Here is a 21,594-nt window from a genome sequence, read left to right on the forward strand (position 1 = left end):
GAACGTAAGGCGTTTTATAATAATTAATTGATAGTTAATCATAAGTTGTCAATAAAATTAAAGTTTTATTCGAATATTAGCTAGTACTAGTATAGTATACTTAGTTGTAGCAATTCTTATTGTATTTTATTGCTTTACTTTGTAAAAGTTATGTATTTAAATAACAGACAAAATAATATTATTTGATTAAATTTTAAGGTCATATTGTTTGTTTTGTACAATTATAAATATTGTGTCATTATGTACTTAAAATATGAGACTTCATTAATAAAACTAAATATTTTCCTCGTATCCGAGTCAAAAAAAAAGAGTCAATAACCCGAAGGTTAACATGTATTATTTATTAATGCGAAATATAATGACAAGTGCACACGGTAAGAGTGTGGATTCGTGCGATGCGCATGCATTTAAATGTAATTTTCTAGAACGCAGACACGGAAGCGGACTATACTGTACATATTTATTTTTGGCCCAAGTTCATTACAGTTATTGTGTGAGTTGGCAACAATAGGGTTTCATTGAATTTTTAATATTTGTCTTTCTTTAATTTAAATGTCGTTGTTTACGCAGGAAGAGAACGGTCGGGCCCCGCCGGCAGCTATAGTAGAAACTCTCTATCTCTGTTTGGTCCCGGGTCCAATGCTAAATGTACTGGAACTTCAGACCAACCGTGAGTGATGGATGGTCGCACGCCCTTATACCACCTATACGCAATATGTGTTATTGAAATTCACATCTCTTCATATATAATATATATATATATATGTTATTTGTAACAGCAACATTAATTAACGTTTATAGATTATTATTAAAAGTGTTATTTTATAATGAATTTGTAAAGATTTTATACAAAGAAAAACAGTAATTCAAACAGTTTTATTCAGTACCTCGATTATACCGATATCAAAACAAAATTAAATTTGTTAAATTATAACGATAACATTTGAAATCGCATCTGTGAATTGTAAGAAATAATATCAAATATGAAGATAGAAAAAGATTTATACAAAATTTTAGATCCAAAATGTTAATCTATTTCAGGCATTTACAAGTTCAGAATAAGATTAAGTATATAATTATTGTTTTAATATAAATATTATTATTGTTCTTTTTATAAAGAAAATTCGGGTTTTACAAGTTGATTGTTGTATAAACTTTAATACTAATTAAATATCATTGATTAACATTTTCTGTGCGATGAAAGGCATTTGGATTATAGAAAATTTCGTTCATTTGCCATCTGCCTTAATTATTTATGGTAATTTATCTGCATTAGATTGGATGATAGATGCAGACCGAGTGCACATGATATTACGCTTATTGCAAAATGAGTCGGAAATGGTGCAGCGTATTTATGGAATATTTGAATCACATGCTTCGTTGGTTCACAACTTATGGTCGAATATGGAGGAATATGTATCATGTGACGTTATATAATTCCGATCGCTATATAGACTAGGATAGGCTAGATAGCGCATATGGTCCGATGCATTCATCATTTATTATTACTATTAAAATTATTACATTATGTGATAAGTTCAATAACTAAATTAAACATTCCATCTTCAAAATTAAAATATTTACAAAGAAAATAAATTATGAAACAATCAATGTATGTAACTATTGATATTATTCTATAATGATTGCAATAAACGTAATAATATTAATTTATTAACTAAAAAACCAAAGTAAATAATAATTCTAATATTAGGTCAAAGGATTAGCGACCTTTGTCTTTATTGTTATTAAAAATTAGTTTCTGTGAATATATACAATATATAAAGCATGTTTTGTAACAGTTTCGATTATTTCGATTATTCATAGTTTTAGTTTGTTATTCCTGTCTGACTGCAGTTAATAATTCTATCATACAATTAGAAATACATATTAAATAATATACATACACAATTAACCTTTTAACAATAAAATGTTGTAATGATTATATTAAATTGAAGTTTATTGAAATTTTGATATAGTTTTAAGTTAGTAAACTATTAACTTTCAATTGGAATAATTTAAATCGACATATCAATTTGGAACATGTTAAATTTTCTAAATAAAGCCATTTAAACTTTTACATTTAAGTAAGAAAAATGAATAGACAATATTTAATAGCTCATAGATTTATAAATTTGAATAGAGATGTATTTTATTGTTGTATATTATATATGAAAAATAAAAGTAAATATATTTACATTATTGTGAACTGAATGTTATGATGATGCTGCTTGTATAGTATTTGTAAATATTTATTTTACATATTCAACCTTCTTGTATTAAGAACATATGCATCATTTACATTTTGTATTTGTGTAGGAAGTAAAACATAACGCCCATACGGGGAGGAGGCTTTCTTCTATTATTATTATTGGTATTCTTCCATTCTTCCTCGTTTCGCCGTAAAAATCATCGAAGCCGAAGAGATTTTGAAGAAGGTGTTTACATATCCCTTCACGGTATGCTACACATGCAGAATGGATGCTGAGGAGGCCATTAGCAGGATTGTGTGCAACAGCTGTTCATATAAGTGGCGCATGCATGGGACAAGAAAAGGTGTTTTAATGTATTTTCCGACATCTAAAAAAAAAGAGAAGACAAAACGAAAAATACGAATGTGCACGTGCTTTTCACGTTATCATCATCATCATTTGATTTCGAAAATGGACTTTTATTTTCATACCATTCTTCTCTTTCATCATGCTCCTAAAATAAATTCGCAGCAATAACAAAAAGAAAGGAAAAAAATCTTAAACGACAAAATGTATAAATGATGACAGATTATAAATCATAGTGGTTCGTATAAATCAAAGTAACAAATTAACTCTTAAAGGCTATAAGTTATGTCGACATATATAAATGCTGCTATTAGCATAGGCAGCGCTACCGACGATCATAAATCAACCGCAGAGAAGAGAAGAAGGAATAACTTGTTATGTATAACGACGTTGTTTTCATCCCCTGAGCTCTTTTTTTTCTATCTGCTCTCGATTCCAAATGCGAATTCATTTTACTATTGTGGAACGGGACGAAGACGCAAGGGGTTGCAAGGGAAAGGGGAGGCGAAAGGAGCGGACCGAGAGGGAAGGATATAAAAAAAAACAATTTACCAAAATCGATGACAGCGTATATAGTGTGCATATATGTATATAAATGTGTGTGTGTGTGTGTGTATGTACAACCCTTATAAGGCAACTTCTGCTTATTTACCCGAGGGAAAAATTGCACGCGCGCTATAAAACCTTGTAACAAGTGTAGAAAGAAAGTCTGCGGTAATAAGCCGTTGTTACTGCAACCCCTTGCGCCATACAAATGCACCCCTTTATAAAGAAATAATGAGAAATATGTATATATATATATATGTAACAATGGCAATTCATGTTTGTCGAGAAATGACTAAAGTATTAACAGCACAAGAAACATTCTATACTTTCACGGTATATTTGCAAGTACAAATAGAAATATCTCTATTATTTTATTGATTATTATTGATTTAAGAGAAATTGATTGATTTTATTGAATGCTTCTAACAGAACCGGTGGTTGGTTTCCATGGGTGATTTTGAAATCAATACAATCTAGGAAAGAGAAAGATATATAGAAAAAAAAAATAAGCAGAGAAAACGATAGTTGAAATTAATTTTTAGATTGATTGCATACTGAAGCTGCGGCAAATGAATTTTCAGGAAGGATATCAAAAAAAAAGAAAAAAGAGTCCCGTTCGAGCGTTGATTCAATTAGTGCAGGCGTCGTGGTGTAGGGAGGGAGGGTGTGTTCGCAAGCCGTTCGAATGTATTGGAATACGTAAATACAATAATGGTAACGAGAGGTGTAGACGCATGGTGGAAAGCAATAACGAAAGTATCAATTGTTTTACATCAGGTGTAGTGTGATTTTCACAATTCACCGATCCCGATGAAAATAACAATACAGGGGTAGTCACGCGAAATAACACCCTCGGCAACATCGGGAGCGTAAGCATAGCATCAACACGGCCCTGTTTTGCACGGAGGTGTGACACACACTCACATTTTCTGTCTCTCTTTTTCTCTCTCATTCTATCTCTCTCTCTCTCTCTCTCTTTCACATGCATACAAATACACTCATATACACCGTTTATTGCCACTTCTTGACGCGACCAGTTTTAATATCCACCAAATGCCGTTTACATGCACATATTTCAATTACGTTCTTAACTATCCCAACACTTTTATTTCTTCATATTTTAACGAAAATAATATAGGGAAATATTATGAAATATTACAACTATAGTACAATTTATCAAAAATCTTTTGCTGTTTTCCAATCCATGTCGATGTATAAATGTAGCCCATTTCACTTAGTATTAGTCTTGTACTAGTTAGCAATCATTTAATTTAAATGTTCGTATATAATTTTTGTTTGCTATATTTCTTATATACATTAAGTTTCTTTCATATATAACCAATCTAAATTTCTTCTCCTCCGGTATCTTTAAACTTTTTATCAAAACAAAACGTAAAATATTTGCAAAACTTTCTACATATTTTCCTGAATTGCAATTGTATTTATTATTTCTATTTAAATCTCTAAATACGTATTGAAAGTTCAAGGATATTACTGCATTCATTTTTTATTTGTTTTGCATCCAACTTTAAACAAAAATCTAAATATTCATAAAATCAATGAATGTAGTTATTTAAATGGAAATAGAAATGATATTTTTAAAATATACCTCATCAAATACAAAAAAAAAATAATAACAAAAATAGTTAAAAGTTATATACATTTATTGAATTCTATTGTAAAAATCCCTTTACTCTGTTTACAGAAGTGGTCAGATGTCTTCTAATTCTGTGCATTGAATCTTAGTTTAGAATTGAAAAGATGGTAAGTTACAATCATAAAGAAAATGCAAGCTACTGTTAGTTTTTATTTACTATGATAATCTCAGGTTTTGCCGTAAATCACATACAATCAATAATTGTTAATCAATTCTCTGCAAATCAGTTATATTGTACATAAATCATATACTAACTATCACAGTTAATACATTGAAACACGACAGGTGGGATCGTGCACTAAGCAAATTAACAAATCTTCTACTTCCGTCAGGGCGTGAGTCATGGTTCTGGGCGCCACTTCCTTTTGTTTAGAGGAAAAACTCAATCTTTTCGCTCTCCTCAGAGAAGCAAACTTCTTCTCCAATGGTTGGGCTTGGCTCCTCTAGAGTGCCAACACCGTCTTCTTGGAGCACACAAATATCTTCTCTACCGTCTTCTTTCACGGTTCGATCTGCAATTCTAGAGTCATCATTGTACGAAAGAGCGTAGCTTTACAACATTTAGATAATGTCATTGACGCAGAATTTAGCACTTATTTATGTTAGTGTATATATAAATTAATAAAACATTATTCAAATATGATTTTTTAAAACAATTAAATAATTTTATAAAATTATCATATTATTACATTTTTTTACATAATTTTATATAACAAATATAATCACCAATTGATTCTTGATTGATAATATTTTCTGATTTTGTACACGAATTTTATGAACAATAAACGCGCACTTGAAAAGATAGGGAATTTATGGTCATTGAAAAAGGCAATAGAAAATTCCAAGTGTCATCTGCAAGGGCTGTGATGGGATTTTGCGACATGGCAACCCCCTGCCCGTAATTAAAGCTGTTGATGTCATTAGCATTAACGAAGGAAAATTATTTGGCGTATTGCAAGGGTGCGACGTTCATCAAGTGGAAATTTTATGTTATAATTCGGATAGATCATTCGTTAACGGAATCAATTTGCCGGACTATGCGAAAGTACATATTTTTAACATTTGTTTGATAATATGTATATTTAATACGTTTTATATACGTTAAAATAATGAAAATTATAGAATATTTGTGATTAAGCAGAGACAAAGCTCTCACCAAATGTCATTTCTATTGCAAATCTCTGAGCAGAAACTTTTTATTTATTTATTTTTTTTAATATAGACGTATGCAACAATTTTATTGAAATCCAATCTTGCGTGTAATATTGCACGCCCGGGGCGGATTGCGTAACCACCCCCCTGCTGCGGCTGACAACAACCCTCCACGAACGGTACCGTTCTTTACGCTCAGAAGACTTTCTATGCTAACTGGTTTAAGGCTAGCCGGGGTTTACTTAATTCTCTTCGCATTGATATCACTGACAGATGTGAATTCTATATAGAAGAGATACACGTATTCCGTCCGTATCGTTACTCAAACACAACTATTGTCAACCCGAAGGGATACACAGTTTTAATTCCATTTAGAAAACGAAAAGTTGACGTTGCGGTTACAATTAAAGATTATGGGGTTGGAATTGTGGAAAGAAATAGCTTTCGAATTTGTAATGAATTGCAACCGTCTGAGAGAGAAAGAAAAAAAAAACGATACATCAAACTTTGTTTTTTAATATAATTGCTAATTGCTAATAATTGCTAATAAAAGAATAAATTAATTTAGAATGAATTATTATAAAATTAATTTCAATAATAGTATTTGTATAATTATTTTACGTTTTTATATCATTATATCAGAAATATTTAATAAATCTTCCATACATTTATTCTAATTTTGTGAAATTAAATATTCATGAGCGATACCGTATATTAGACAATCGAGTGTCTGATTGTATAATAGTATTTTTTAAGCGGTTTTTTTTTTGTTGAAAATATTACCATAACAATTGAACGTGAAAAAAAGAACTTTGTATCCTTCCTTACACAGACTATATTATAAATAGTGCATTCGAGTTGGAAAATGTTACTTTCGATATGGCAACGAAGAAACAGGAGGAGTTGTCGCGGATCGGGCAGAACCTGCTCGGATACTCGAAAAGCTCGTACCGTTGGGAGGTAGTTTGGAAGAATGTTATCATCTTCAGCGTCCTCCATGCTTTGGCACTCAGAGGTTTATACCTTTACATCTTCAAGGCGAAAATAGAAACAATGATCTTCTGTAAGTAAACTCAATTAAATCATGCTTCATGTGGATACTTACGACGTACGTGTTTCGCCAGTTTGGATGTACAGTTGGTTGGGTGGATTTGGAATCACTGCAGGAGCGCATCGTCTATGGTCCCACAGATCGTACAAAGCGAAAACACCATTGCGGTATTGTTTAGCCGCTTTCCAGTGCATCGCCGTTCAAAATCACCTTTATGAATGGTGCAGGGATCATCGGGTCCATCATAAATTTTCCGAGACTGACGCCGATCCACATAACGCGAAAAGGGGTAAGTGAGATAGATCCAATAGAAATATATTAAATAATTAAGATTTAGGTTTCTTTTTCTCGCATATTGGGTGGCTGTTGCTGAGAAAGCATCCGGACGTCCGAGAGAAAGGAAAATTCATTGATATGAGCGATATAGCTGAGGATCCAGTAATTAAAATCCAAAAAAAGTAAGATTTACAGATACAGATTAATTAGAATGAAAAATATAATATTATTAATTTAGGTATTACACTCCATTGGTGGTGTTGTTCCGAATCTTAGTGCCGTTGTACGTGGATTGTTACTTGCTAGGTGAAAAACTTGGAACAGCTTTCTACGTTATGGTTGTATTAAGTTACATATACAGTTTACACGTAACTTGGTTAGTAAACAGTGCAGCCCATCTATTTGGAAACAAACCGTATGATCAGTAAGTAAAGATCTTAGTTTCAATCCAATATTGATTAACATTGATTCTTGCAGATCGATTAATCCAAGTCAAAACAGATGGGTGTCCATAGCTTCTCTAGGCGAAGGATGGCATAACTTCCATCACGTATTTCCATGGGATTATAAAGCTAATGAATTACCGTTCACCTCCAACTGGACTACGCGTTTCATTCACTTTTGGGCTGCATTAGGTCAAGCCTATGACTTGAAGTCCGTCAGTGCGGAATTAATTAAACAGAGAGCGACAAGGACGGGTGATGGTAGTTTGTTCAAAAGTGCAACAACCGTTCAATAGAATTGTAATTCGACGAATTCCCTTTTTGTACATAATCGTATATTTTTTTTTGCTTATTAAAATAAATATTAATATATTAATTTTTACTTCTATTTATGCTTTAGCAACTACCGTTATTTTATTGTGCACAATTGTTCTACGTCATCTCATTAAGTTGATATGATAAAAGTCATGTGCATTATGTATTTTTCGTTTGTATTATAATTGTTTCCTGAAATTCTAAAGTCAATTCTACATTATGCAAATAGATCAACTTCCTGTTTATATTGCTTATTTCGATGAATTGTTAAACTTTTTACTGTTAATGAATATTGATTTTGATTTGTAAATGACACATATTTTTGTTACTTCGATCGAAGAAATAATTTAAAAATTGAATAAATCAAATTAACTTGAACTTTTGCGCTAACACAAAAAGCTTACGTTCGTCATCCATCATCAAAGGTATGATGTCCTTATTGATTGCCCGATAATGGTAAGAGTTCCACTATGTGGAAGATATGAACAAAAATTACAAGAACTAAGACTTTCATTGATTATTTTCGCGCTGAATAACAACAATATTTGTTAGAACAATTATATAAATTATAAAATCTCACAGTCAAGGATGATGTAACAAAGTGAAATATAAAGGATTATTAGAAGAAGGATAAAAAAAAACAATTTTGTGGGAATTGTGAAGAGAAATGGTCTTACGAGTTGCTCATTTCGTGGATAAATTTCGCATTGCATTTATACGTAGTAAATGAAGCTTGCGGTTTCGTGCCGTCGCGGAATGCGTAATTAGTAAAAGATTAATTAATATTGTTTAAGGTCTGTAGCTCCTGTGCAAGTGGGGGGGGGGGTTGTAGCGGGTTCTTCTTCATATTCGATGCCAATTACTGAATACTGCCGTGCGTTGAATGGCCTCACGCACCGATGGCCCTCTATCACCGCTTGCTCTCTTAGTAATCCGTCTCTACGCTAATTCACCTGATTGCTGATCTCGCTTTATCCTTGTGCATGCCATACCTGCGTTCCAGTTTATACCAAATATATATATATACATATATATACGGATGAGCTTCAATTAGTCATGATGCTCCTTGACTACCATCACGGTACACCGATCTTGAATCCTCTCTTTTTATTCGAATCATGTTAAGTAATTACATTTACTATATATATAAATTATATTCATGTAACCTTTTTTTTATTTCTCCCTGCAACACAAAGAATTTATTCATCACATACATTCCCATTTTTGTGTGAATGTGTGTGTGTTGTTTTTATTTTCTTTCATTTTCAAAAAGGGCACTTTCTGAATCGTGCTTATTACATTAAGTGACCTTTTTAGAATCTAATTACACCTCGTGCACGTAAAGAAACGTGCATTAATAATGCTCTACGGTTACGCTCTCTCAAAAAGCATATATACACAATCGAAACTGGAAAAGGGAAAAATGCACGCACGAATGATGTAAAACAAAAAAAGAAAAATAACGAAGAGAAATGAATTTCTCCGTTCTACCACCCCCAAAAATTGACGCACATTTGAAATACATTCGGCGGGGATGGCACATTGCAAAATCAATTTTCGCTTACAAAAATCTGATAAAGAGGGAATAGCGTAAATACAGGGATGGATTTCGGGATAACGCAGTTATTTCCTAAATAGCCCCGGAGTGGACGATGTATATATATATATATATGCCCCGGTGTGTTTATAGAATCGGTATTGCCTTTGTGGGCTTATCTGGGCCTATCTGGTAATGAGATCTGTGTCTGTCAACGACCACACAACTGTTGTTGTCCCTCTAGCCAAAACCTACCATTATTTATGTGGGTGGTCTACCGTACATTTAATATCACCTCTGCGAACTACGCTCCACTTATATACAACAAAACACTTTCTATTTATTTTACACTTGACAACATTGACGTTTCCATTTCCCCGCTATTATCTAGATTACTTTTTAATACTTTATAACTTTTAAGTCTATTCAAGATTTTAAGGTAAATATGTTATGTAACTGAAAACTAGAAGTATTTTTCTCGACAAATTGCATACTAAATATATATTCATTTTGATGATAAACCAATAGAACTAAGACCTATAGATCAAAATAAATGCAGCGTGAAAATTAGGTTGAACTTTGGAACATTAGAAAATGTAGCTAGTCTACGACTATCAAAGTAATATATCAAAATAGATTGCAACTAAATTTGTTGATATATTACGAGAATAAAAAGTCGAATTAATTTGATGATAATTTAATAAGTATTATGAAATAAGCTGCTTTAAATGAAATGCTATATGAAAACAATATACGTTCATCGATTTAATAATAAAACGGTTATTGTTTTTCATTCAGAACAAAAGAATATGAATGTGTAGTACGTAATTCCCATTCATTCAATGAGAAATTACAGAAACTGCTATTGAAATAATTTTATGTTTTAAGTGTTTATTTCCGTATAATACAATTTTTTGTACAATAATTTTCATTATTAACAATATATTATTACGCATTTATAATAATATTGGGAATTATTGTTACTATATAAATCGTGAATTAATAATAAGAATATAAATCATTGAAAAATGTAAAAATAACTAGCGAAGACAATCGATAACAATACGTAATATGTTGAGTTTGTAATTATATACATGTTCATTCCATTTCTTATTTTTATTCGTGTCTACTTAATAACTAACTTTCGTCATTATGTATATGTTTTAATTTTTACTCTTGTATATCTAATAACTATTACATTTTCTAATTCCTTGACATGTTTGCCATTAACAATAATTATCTTTATTGGAACAAAATTAAAAATTTTCATTGCAAAAGGCTATTGACCATTTATTATTATTCAAGATTTTAAGATAATTATATTAATAAGTAATTATTGATAACGGATGATTAATGTCCGTTTGTCAATGTTAGTAGATATGGAATGATTTCAATAGATGATGATATACTTTGGTTTGGTTGCAAAACAAGAATTAATCTTTTAGTCGAGGAATTAATAGATTTTCACGGTAGTCTAGCCGCGAGACATATTGCTCGGCATTTTCGGAATCGGTGCAGCGACATAATAACAAATGTTGCCCTCGGCTCTGGCTACCAAACCACCACTTCTTAAAGGAATATCAAAAAGTAAAGTCAGGATTTATAGCCGACCCGGATCCATACTTGTGTTTGTGTGCAACTCTATCTATAGATGTATATACACTTCCTCCATCTCTGTCTCTCTCTGTAGAAGAAGAATTGATGATCATAAAACGAATATTTTTACGTCTCCTCTCTCATTTTTGCCTATAAAATCATAAATTCGTTACGGTTAATATGCGCACTATTGAAACGCCAGACAATGATGATGATACGAGACTGCTCTTAACCCCAACTATTAACACCCTTACAAAAACAGCGTTATGATGAATTGCGCAACGAGTGATAATGATTCAAAATATCAAAGCACTTCCTGTGTATGTGTCAGGAGCGAAGGACTGGGGGCGATTAACTGTCATGGATACGCTCGCTCTCCTCGCTGTACTTTTAAAAACGAGGGGGTTCCATAAAACCCATTGTAACTACTCACTCACACCATCACTACTACTACTACTACTATACCACTGTATGTATCTCTGCTGCTACGACGTTACTGCAACAAAACACTTATTTAGAGGGGTGATAAAAAAGAAGTTTCGCATAATAAATTTAAATTCATATTTGATAAATATGAATAATCATAATATAATCCACCTCCCCTAATATGAAATACGACTAATGAATATTTATATTTGTTACTACTCCATTCTGTGCATTAAATCTCATGCACAAACATAAATGAGTTAATTGAAAATATAATCCATTGATGTGTAAACAAAACATTAAAATGCATATAACTTTAATCCTATAAGAATATCTAAAATGTATATATAACTAAAATTACCTAGTTATAACTTAATTTCATATTATAAAATCTTGTATGTTAGCACAAGCCTTTAGTTTCTTCTTGAATTCTCACCAAATAACTAAATTGTAGTATAATCTTGTTAGTATATCAGGTATTGTTGGATAATTTATATTTCAATATGAAACTATTTGTTCTTTATAAAATATTAATATAATTGTCTTTATATTGTTATTATATGTTGAATTTTACTGAATTGAAGTTGTATTTTTTAATATGAATATTTTTAAGCAAATAAAATCTAATTATTCTACTAAATTTAAATATGTATATCATATGTATATCATTTATTTTTAACTTTTTTTTATATATTTGAGAACTTGAGATTCGATAAATACGTATTTTAAATGTGAACTAATATACATATTCTATGAGTGATTCGATTTGGAGGAGGAAGGGTGCTGTTATAGATGGGAGGAAGGGTGTGCATGTTGCATGGTGAAAGTTGCGTCATTCTCGCGAAAATCTGATGTTTCTCATTGAAGTCCGCTATCTCTGAAGTGCACTACAATATCATTACATTATGGTACCAGCTGATAACTGCCGTCGCGTAATCACTTTATAAAACAATTTGTCTGGTCGGTGGTGCGTGCATATTGTGTTGCAGCTCTATTAATATTTGTTGCTCTGTGGGCCCTCTTCCCAGCATGTTGTCCCTAACGTAATTCCATTACCTATTGCTATACAAATCATCGCCAAATTCGGTTAGGCTTATGTACTTCGCATCGCCGTATAAATGACTATGAAATATCCTAGTCATAATAACCATAAATCTAAATTAGTTCGATTATCATACGTACACTTCATTGAACAATTAATATATCATATTATAATATAACTTTACAAGTATTTCTTGATTTAAAATAATCAATATATTCAGGATTATTACAAATTAACAAATTTCAAGTGTTTCTAATGAATTACAATTAATGAGTATTATTTTAGTTTTACATCTCTTACATCTATTCAAGTTATTGTCTAGTTTGATTTTTTGTAAATATAATACAAAGAAATGATAGATGGCAAAACCATAAATATTTGGAAACAAATCAATTTGGTTTTAAATTTCTTATTATGTTTCGTTGAGTTTGTTTGACATTGCTGGAATTGCTCGATCATTATTTCCGAATGCTAGTAAAATTAATTAGTGTAATTATTTAATAAATAAATAATTTGCATTTTAAATAACATTCATGTCTATATGCACAATAATTAATTAATTTCTATATTAACATTTATTAATTAAAATTGTATATATTTCAACACACATATACATTTTTTGCGTGATAATTTTCATGCACGAAAAGTTATTATTATTATTATAACATTATATAAGTTATTATTATTATTATAACGAAATTTCGAAGCGCCGGACCAAAAGTTAAATCCCTCATGCGTGAAGTCAGGAATAAAAACCAGATTTTCGCGTGCGAAACAGTTAGTTGAATTTTCTTGTCCCTTTTTTTTTTGTTCACACGTATGCATCCATGTACATTGCATTTCTTTCTATCTTCATTTTTTTTTTGTGGGGCCTTATTGCTATGTGCTGGTCTTAAAAAACGTCATTATACGACCCGTTGATGACAGGCGTCGTCCACGTGGCGTCGTTGGTTGGCACGTGGCATTTTATTGTGGATCCTGCTTTCATGTGGGGCGTCCGTCCGGCGCCGCACATAAAACAGCCGGTGCGTCGCGACGCCGACGGACGGCCTCAATTCGACGCCGTTTACGCGAATTAGTTACAAATTACTCAAAACCTATTTGAACGGGACGCGTGCTGCGGCTTAACTATTACACAAGTAACGGCGCAATTTAACCATTTCCCAAACTGCTGCAACACAAAGATAATAATTTCTAATTACTTCCACGCCGACGCACGCTTTATGTAACTAAGTGTAGTTATTACATGGTATTATAATGTGATATATTCCATCAAAGTGATTGTTGTTATCGAATCCGAATTTCCGAGTTCGGAAAATAAAAGAAAACATGAAAATTTAATTGAATGAGAATTACCTTTTCGCGTAAATAAATTCGATAATATGAATTTATTTACGCGAAAAGGTTATATATATAACATATAAAATATAATAAATTTTAATTTTCCTTTTAATGAAATATTTTATATACATATTATATTTTTTTTTTCTATTAAAGCAACAATATCTCTCGTACTCCTGAAGAAACTAAATTTTAATTGAGAAAAATAAAGATAAATTTAAAAAAAATACTAAACAAAATTATTAGTTTTTATAATTATTATTGGAATAATATGTTATTTTTTATTATTTTGTTCTTAATATTTTTGATTGTTATTAATAAACTATTTATATCAAGAAATTATCAGAAGATATTAATTATATTTATTCCTATTTTCAGTTGACATCTATATACTTCTGAAGAAATCGCGTTATATTTCTATTTCATTTGAAAAAAATGATCAAGAAATGCTAAGAAATTAGTCATTCCTGACTTTAATGTGAAAAACATTCAAGCGTCTTATAAAGTTGATTAATGTGTTTACTTCTTTTTTAAAATGTATTTTTACTTATTCTAGAAATATTTTATATAAGTAAGACTTGTATTCGTGCAGTTGAAATTAACTATTTACTATGCAAATATAAATTAACCAAACTATAGATAATTATGTTTGTTAATGGATTTGCTACATAGGTATTGAAATTTGATATATGCAGGTATATTGAAACAACTAATACTAGTAAAGTAACGGTAGTAACCGTATAGAATTAATTAAATTGTATGAATTAAATAGAAGCTGCCCCCATGGACACACATAGTACGATGTTGCAGACTATATAATATTTACCATTGTTACTTTTGAATTGATTAATAAAAGGTGCTTTAGGGTGCTGAAGGCTCGATGGTCGGTCTGTAGGTCGGATTGGTGGCATTCGGGATTGCAGTGAGGGCCCCTCGGTTTTGTACCTTTTATGCACTTTTTCATCTCCGCTAATACAATGCAACCGCATTATTTTATGTGGTTGAGCGGTGATGGGAACGTGGTCTCTCGTACATTGGAAGGAGATCTGTCTGGAAATCTGTCCAAATAGTGAATGCAGTCAGAAAATAAATAAAAACTCGACAAATGAAAAGCCGCACCTTAGGATATATACAGTTGCGCATCGCAGCACGCCTCGATGGACTTCTTGTGTTCATCTAAAACGCATGGAACAATGGTATCTTAACGCCAGTCCCCATTCTTCCAACGACCATCGTCTTCTTTTACTCTCGAGAGTTGTCTCCAGGTATCGCAACAGCTTTCGCACAAGACTCGATCATAGTGTTCTCGATCATCGAGAAGGAATGAGTGAAAAAGAATGCACTAATCCGGATTATATGTATATCGATGTACGGAGGGTGGAATTGTTGCGCGAAAGAAAGGAAAGTGTCGGGCGTGTGAAATAATTGTCAATTTTTGGGCGCGACGAATGGTATAATCTCAGAACGGATCGAACATTTCATAGAACGAGCATTAATTTGACGGGTTTTAGTCGTACAGCTTTTTATGTGCGATGTTCTTCCTTCTAGTTGGTCGACGGTCGTAATGTTAATATGTAGGCTACGAGTGGCCGACACGTGCCACGCAAAATGTCTTTTGACATCTCTATTTAACGAACGAACGCAGTCGCCGCCGCCGCCCTCTCTCACATTCAACATATCTTTGACACTATCAGGCGTCACACATTTTAATATCACATCAAACAGATTCCTCCCATACTTTAAAATGCAATATACATACACACACCCATACGCAACTCCTTTATGTTCCAATTTCAAATCTCCTCCTCCCAGCAGCGAAAAATATGAATTATATTTAAACTAGATATTACTTTACAGTTAATTTCTATACCAGATAGTAACAGTTATTACATTACAATAAGTTCTGCTTTCTACATTATGACAAGTTAATGAAAAATATGTTTTTTTTTTTAACAATTTTCAAATAAAATTTCTAAATAAACTAAATTTTCATTGACCAAACGTTTTTAGAATTGGTTTACAGAATTATTTTATATACATAAATTTATACTAAACAAATTATTTTCAATTAATTATAACTCAAAATTGTGTTTATTGTCATTATTATCATTTATCATATAGAGTGAACAATTAATTCTTAATCATAAAGATAAAAAAACATAAAAGATAATAGTAAAAATATTGATATGGATGAATATATATATGTTATGTCTAAAGTTGTACAAATAGTTTATATAATATGAGATTTATCAATTTAACATTTATGAGAAAAGTATGAAAACAGAGAGAATGTTTTGTGCTAAAAAAGTGTGGTGGGCTTTATAGTTGCGGTGTTCCGCTCCCCATTGTAATAATGTAGTATGTTGTAGTCAGTAAAAAGGGGAGAAGTGGAGAAAGGAGAAGGACGATGATTAGGGATATCGGGGACAACAATGATTGTTATTCACGCGCGAACAACCACCGTCTGCGTGCCCGAATCAATTAAAGTATAATCCGGAACTGTTGGATATCGTGACAGACCCTCCGCATCTCTGCAACCCTGCCTTCATTGCCTCCCCAGCATCGCACAGCATCAGCCAGCCAGCCACCCCCATTGTCGTTGCAGACTTTTCTCCCTCGCGCACAATTCACCACTTGCTCCTCTCTTCCGCAATTCTCAAACAAAGATGTCAATACTTTAGATCTTCAAAGAAAAAAAAAACTAATGTATTACTTTTTTAACACAGTTTAAAAATTTCTACACATTCTATTACATATTTAGTTTAATTATACTGTTGAACGTAGTATTATGATAGATTGCAAATTTCTACGAATTGCTAGGAAATTATGAATTTAAACGTTAAAATACTAATTATCTTTGTTTTCTAACAGTAAAGTAAATTGATCTGATCTGATTTAGCAATGTCTAATAAAATATAGATTTATTTTCATGCAGAATCATTTCAACGCTTTTCATTATAAATATTGGAAATTGTGTGATTCTTCAGTTTTTATTTTGCAACTGTTAACTTTTCAATTATTATAAGCCTAAACCCTTCTGCCCGTTCTATAATCAAAGAACTATCAGTCCAATATGCTAATATATTTTAACAGTAACGTAAGAAGAATATAGGTACAAATTTATAAACAACATAGAATTATAATAAAACTTTTTATTATTTTTAGAATTTTTATTGGCTCATTTTGGATCAAAAGACTATCGACCGTAGAACAAAATTGGATCTAATTTATACCTAAAATCTAGCGACCAAAGTTTATATGTCTACTTTAAACTAAAATTATATTTTTTACTTATATTCGTATAATATTATTTAAAGAACATACAAAAAGATATGAGTTCTTTTCAAGTTTTACTAATTAGATACGTTTACGATAACGTAACTAATATATATGAAAGAATTTAGAATATTAATAATAATATTTTGGAAATGGAAACTTCATGATTCTTTTGGGAAAATATTGTACAATAACATTACTATAATGTCAAATAAGCTAAGTGTTTATTTAAAAGGCATAAGGAATTACGTGTTATAATTACAATAATAAACATGTTTCGCTATCTATAATACATGTTTTGGAGATGAGATGTATGAAGTATGGGAAAATGTATTATACAATGACGAGGCATTACAATGAATTTAAATTTAGTGAATTTAAATATTGTGATCTTTGGTAGGGGGCATTGATATGATCTGTATGAAAATATGATACATTGCAACGTGCTGTGGATACAATCTGTCCCCATGAGAACGAATCACGGAAGTCGGAAGTGCGAGGGGGCGTCACGTGTTCGCTATGAGACGGTCCGGAAGTGCGGATTTTCGAACGTGTGCTACTGCTTTGGCGCACAATACACACTCTATCTCTATATATATATATTTTTTTTTGTTATCTAGATCATCGCATAACGAGACTACATGAAGAGATGACTTAGAGAGTTGACTTCCGCAAGACCCCAATTATTTTGACAGTAATTATTTTATATCGTTCACTGGCAGAATAAACGCTCTTCCAGATCCATCCGATAACCCAACAATGCTTAATCCTCTCCTCATTAAATATCTCGAAATAATAATCGTGCACACTTGTAATATCCTATATATATATTTCTTTTCCTTCGATCAATTATTCTGAAATCGTGCTGTACATCATCCCCACATTCGCAAACGGCCTCAGGTGATGGGTGTACCGCGGCCATCATTGAAATTCTTCAGCTGTGAAATGCACGAAAGATCTTTTTACGTTACGTTTTGCATCATCCGTTCGAGCTTCCAAACACATATATTTTTGTATGTGGCAACGATATTTTCCGATCGAATCGGATGCTGTAAATGCAGCAAGCAAACTCATTTACTCTGGGGAGGGATTGTAGTTACATTAAGGACGTGATGGCTCATAGACTGCAGGCATATATAATGAAACAGGGAAATCCGCAAAACGGAAACCGTCCGATGCGGCTGCAGACTAATGGCCCAAAACTAAACTCCCCGTTAAACCGAAATATTTAAATGCCCCCACACTTCCGTTTCGCATATATCCTTTTACGTATTCTCCTATATATACTTTGAACTTTGTTAGTAACCATCTCATTTCTTTTCCTACTCTATTTCTTTTTCGCACACTTCCTTAGTATATATATATATTTCAGTATGTTAACAACGATTTATACTTAAAATAAAATTGTTTCAAATAAAATTAACATAATTGCAAATAGATTCTCCTTTTTTTCTCATTCATTTACTTCAAAATATTTATAATTAAATTTTACTTATTGTAATTATTCAGTGAATATTTTAAAATTTTAATAGAGCAAAATAAATAAAATTTCTATAAAAATATTACAAAAAATATTTAGTTTGGTTTATTTTCAGTTTATTTTAAAGCCTTCGATTAATCCGGTTTCAAACAGTGCGAGATGTTGTCGGAAACAATTATCAAGGCTATGCTAGGTATTATTATATATTTAATTAATTAATTTAATCATATAAATGATGATTAATAACTTCAGAAAAGCAGGCAATGTTGGTTTAGATACCATTTAGTAACTGAAAAAAAAACTTTAGTGTTTCGTTTGTTGCAATATATTATAACTTATTTCCTGTAATAAATTTCATGAAATTTAAATCCAAACTTTGTACATTATATAATAATCTGACAAAGGAGGCTTAAGTTAATTACATAAGCGCAAATTGCATATTCGAAATGTTTAGCATTTCATAACCACGATGCATATAAGTTGAAAAGATACAGAATTCCAGAAAGAAGATTTAAAGGAAATGTTTGAAACGTTCGCTGGGTTCAGCATGAATCCTTTATTGATTTTAGCTAACTCCGAGGAAGCAGTGCAGGATAAACACATAATATTATTCTTTTTTTTTAATGATATAATAAAAATACTTTACAATAATAAAAAATAAATCTTCTTAATGTTGTGTACTAATTTAAAAGAATTTGTTTTTATTTTACTCAATTAAAATTACTTTTTTCAAACTATTTACTAAATTTACTAAAATGATATTTTTGATGATGTTAGTGTAAGTTCATTCATAAAGTTGTCGTTGTTGATAGCTAATTATAAAAAAAAGGTCTAAACAAATATAATTTTTACTGCAACTGAAAAATAACTCTGGTAGGAATCAGTTTTTTTCTGCGCTTCAAAATACAGTGCATGACTTTAATGCAATAAATAATGGCCGGTGTATAATATACGTGCACGATTTTTTTAAATTTTCAGCAAGTTGGTATTCGTTGCATGTACATTTTTTTTTGTTGCCGTTTCAAAAATAAAAATAATAATATCGCGGATGCGCCAGGTATAATTTTGTGCATAACATTGATAACACGTTGAAATTGGATATAAACCAGTTAAAATTGTTTGCCGTAGTTCGAAAGTGTAACAAAAAAAAAATACATAAATGTATGTGTGTGTTGGAGGTGGGGTGCTTTCGTAACGGCGAAATCCACAATACACAGTCGAGTGGCACACGGATTGGATTCCAGCGAACCGCCGACTGTAAACAGTCCAATTGGGAATGTTCCATGATTAATGGTTTCGTGTAATTGCAAATTCTTCACGTTCACTTTAATTTCAGTTCCAGAGGACCTTTGCTCACGTACCAAAACGGATTCGAAAGAATTGGAGACATTGTAAATACAAGACGCACGTAATAAAATAACAAATGGATAAATTTCAAATATCTTATTTATTTCAATACTATTTAATTTTACATGTAAATTATGACAATTTCTATTCCATATCTAAATTGTTACCAATATTTATTATCGAGTATTAGGACAATATAATTTTCATACCTCATTTGAATTTACTTACGATTTTCATGGAACTTTAATATTACGTTTTACTCTTGGTACTACATTTTTAAAATTTCATTCTTAAATATATTCATTTAAAGTCTAGTTTCTGTTTTATTATAGAAATTCTAAACTTTTCAATTTGTTTATTCTATTCAAAAAAATAATAAGATGCAGTAGCGAACATGCGATACTTAATAAATGCAGTGTTTATTTTTTTTGTATTTCGATTACGGTGGTGATGGTGGTATTGTGCGTTTTGAGTAAATAGGTTCGATCAATCTGAACTGTGATCCGGTATGCTATCGCCAGGTCGGACGAACGGACGGACGAGTGTGACAGGCGATTTGGGCAACGGCGTGTGAATGAGGGACGACCCGATCGGGTCAATTTCTAGCTTAATCTGGACGAGAGCCGGACAATCTCGGCCCACCGGGATAAACGCCGACGAGGATATATTGGACGCTCACTGTGGAACGAGTCAGAGATTTATACCGACCGCCTCCTGGTCCACTTATATTGCACTTCGTCCTTCCTCTCCCTTCCTCCCATCCACAAAACGGATTCGATGCGCATACAAAAAAAAAAACGCACACCCACACAGAAAATCCAACGGGGGTGGGTTTTTGGGTGGACACGCAAACAAACTGAAAACAAAACGAAGGAAAAAAAAAAACCAGTGGAATTCGGATAGGAAAAAAAAAATGTGGAGGGCTTGAAACAAACGATTTTTACATGCACAGTTTTTCGGATGGAATTATTAATAACATATCCGGAAAACTGCTCATCGAAATCGCAATCATTTATTCGATCTCTTGATGCGTGCGAGTAGCCGATATGGATTGGTATCGCGTTCGTACGCGCATCGGGGTTTGAAAATACACTGACACCCTTTATCGGAGTATATAAATTCGATTAGCGCATTAAAACAATCCCTCGGCTTAAAGCCGTTCCCTGAATCGGTTATTCCAGGGTGTTTTATATGTATGTGGCCTTTTTTTTTTTTTTTTTTGGTTGTTGTTGTTGTTGCTGCTGTGCTGCTGCTGCGTCCGTATAGGACGCACCCCCGTCATCCTAATATGTTCCAGAGATTAACATTGAAAAAAAAAAAACAATTAAAAAAAAGTGTATAGTAAATCACTGTTGTCCCAATTTTACACTACTTTTTGATTAGTTCACAATGTAACTCCAATATATCTGTTAGCAGCATTTTATACTATATAAATGTCACGTGCAATTTAACAAAGTATATAATAATAAATAATTAACAGATGTGCAAACTTCCACTTGTTCAGTACACACAAAATTAATGAAAATCTAGTCTAGATAAAATTTTCTTCAATTC

At 31.8% G+C, this 21,594-nt stretch overlaps 1 protein-coding gene across 1 annotated transcript; it reads left to right on the plus strand.

Moving 5' to 3' along the window:
* The first annotated feature begins 6,776 nt into the window (after positions 1-6,776).
* On the plus strand, positions 6,777-7,998 carry LOC108564667 (stearoyl-CoA desaturase 5-like). The gene is made up of 5 exons (XM_017923755.1): positions 6,777-6,973; positions 7,035-7,250; positions 7,299-7,419; positions 7,476-7,661; positions 7,715-7,998. The coding sequence occupies exons 1-5, from the start codon at positions 6,790-6,792 to the stop codon at positions 7,974-7,976; spliced, it is 969 nt and encodes a 322-aa protein (XP_017779244.1). The 5' UTR covers positions 6,777-6,789; the 3' UTR covers positions 7,977-7,998.
* Positions 7,999-21,594: the final 13,596 nt, after the last annotated feature.

Source organism: Nicrophorus vespilloides, unplaced genomic scaffold (genome assembly GCF_001412225.1).
Source record: "Nicrophorus vespilloides isolate i.1.1-1 unplaced genomic scaffold, Nicve_v1.0, whole genome shotgun sequence".
NCBI lineage: Eukaryota > Metazoa > Arthropoda > Insecta > Coleoptera > Silphidae > Nicrophorus > Nicrophorus vespilloides.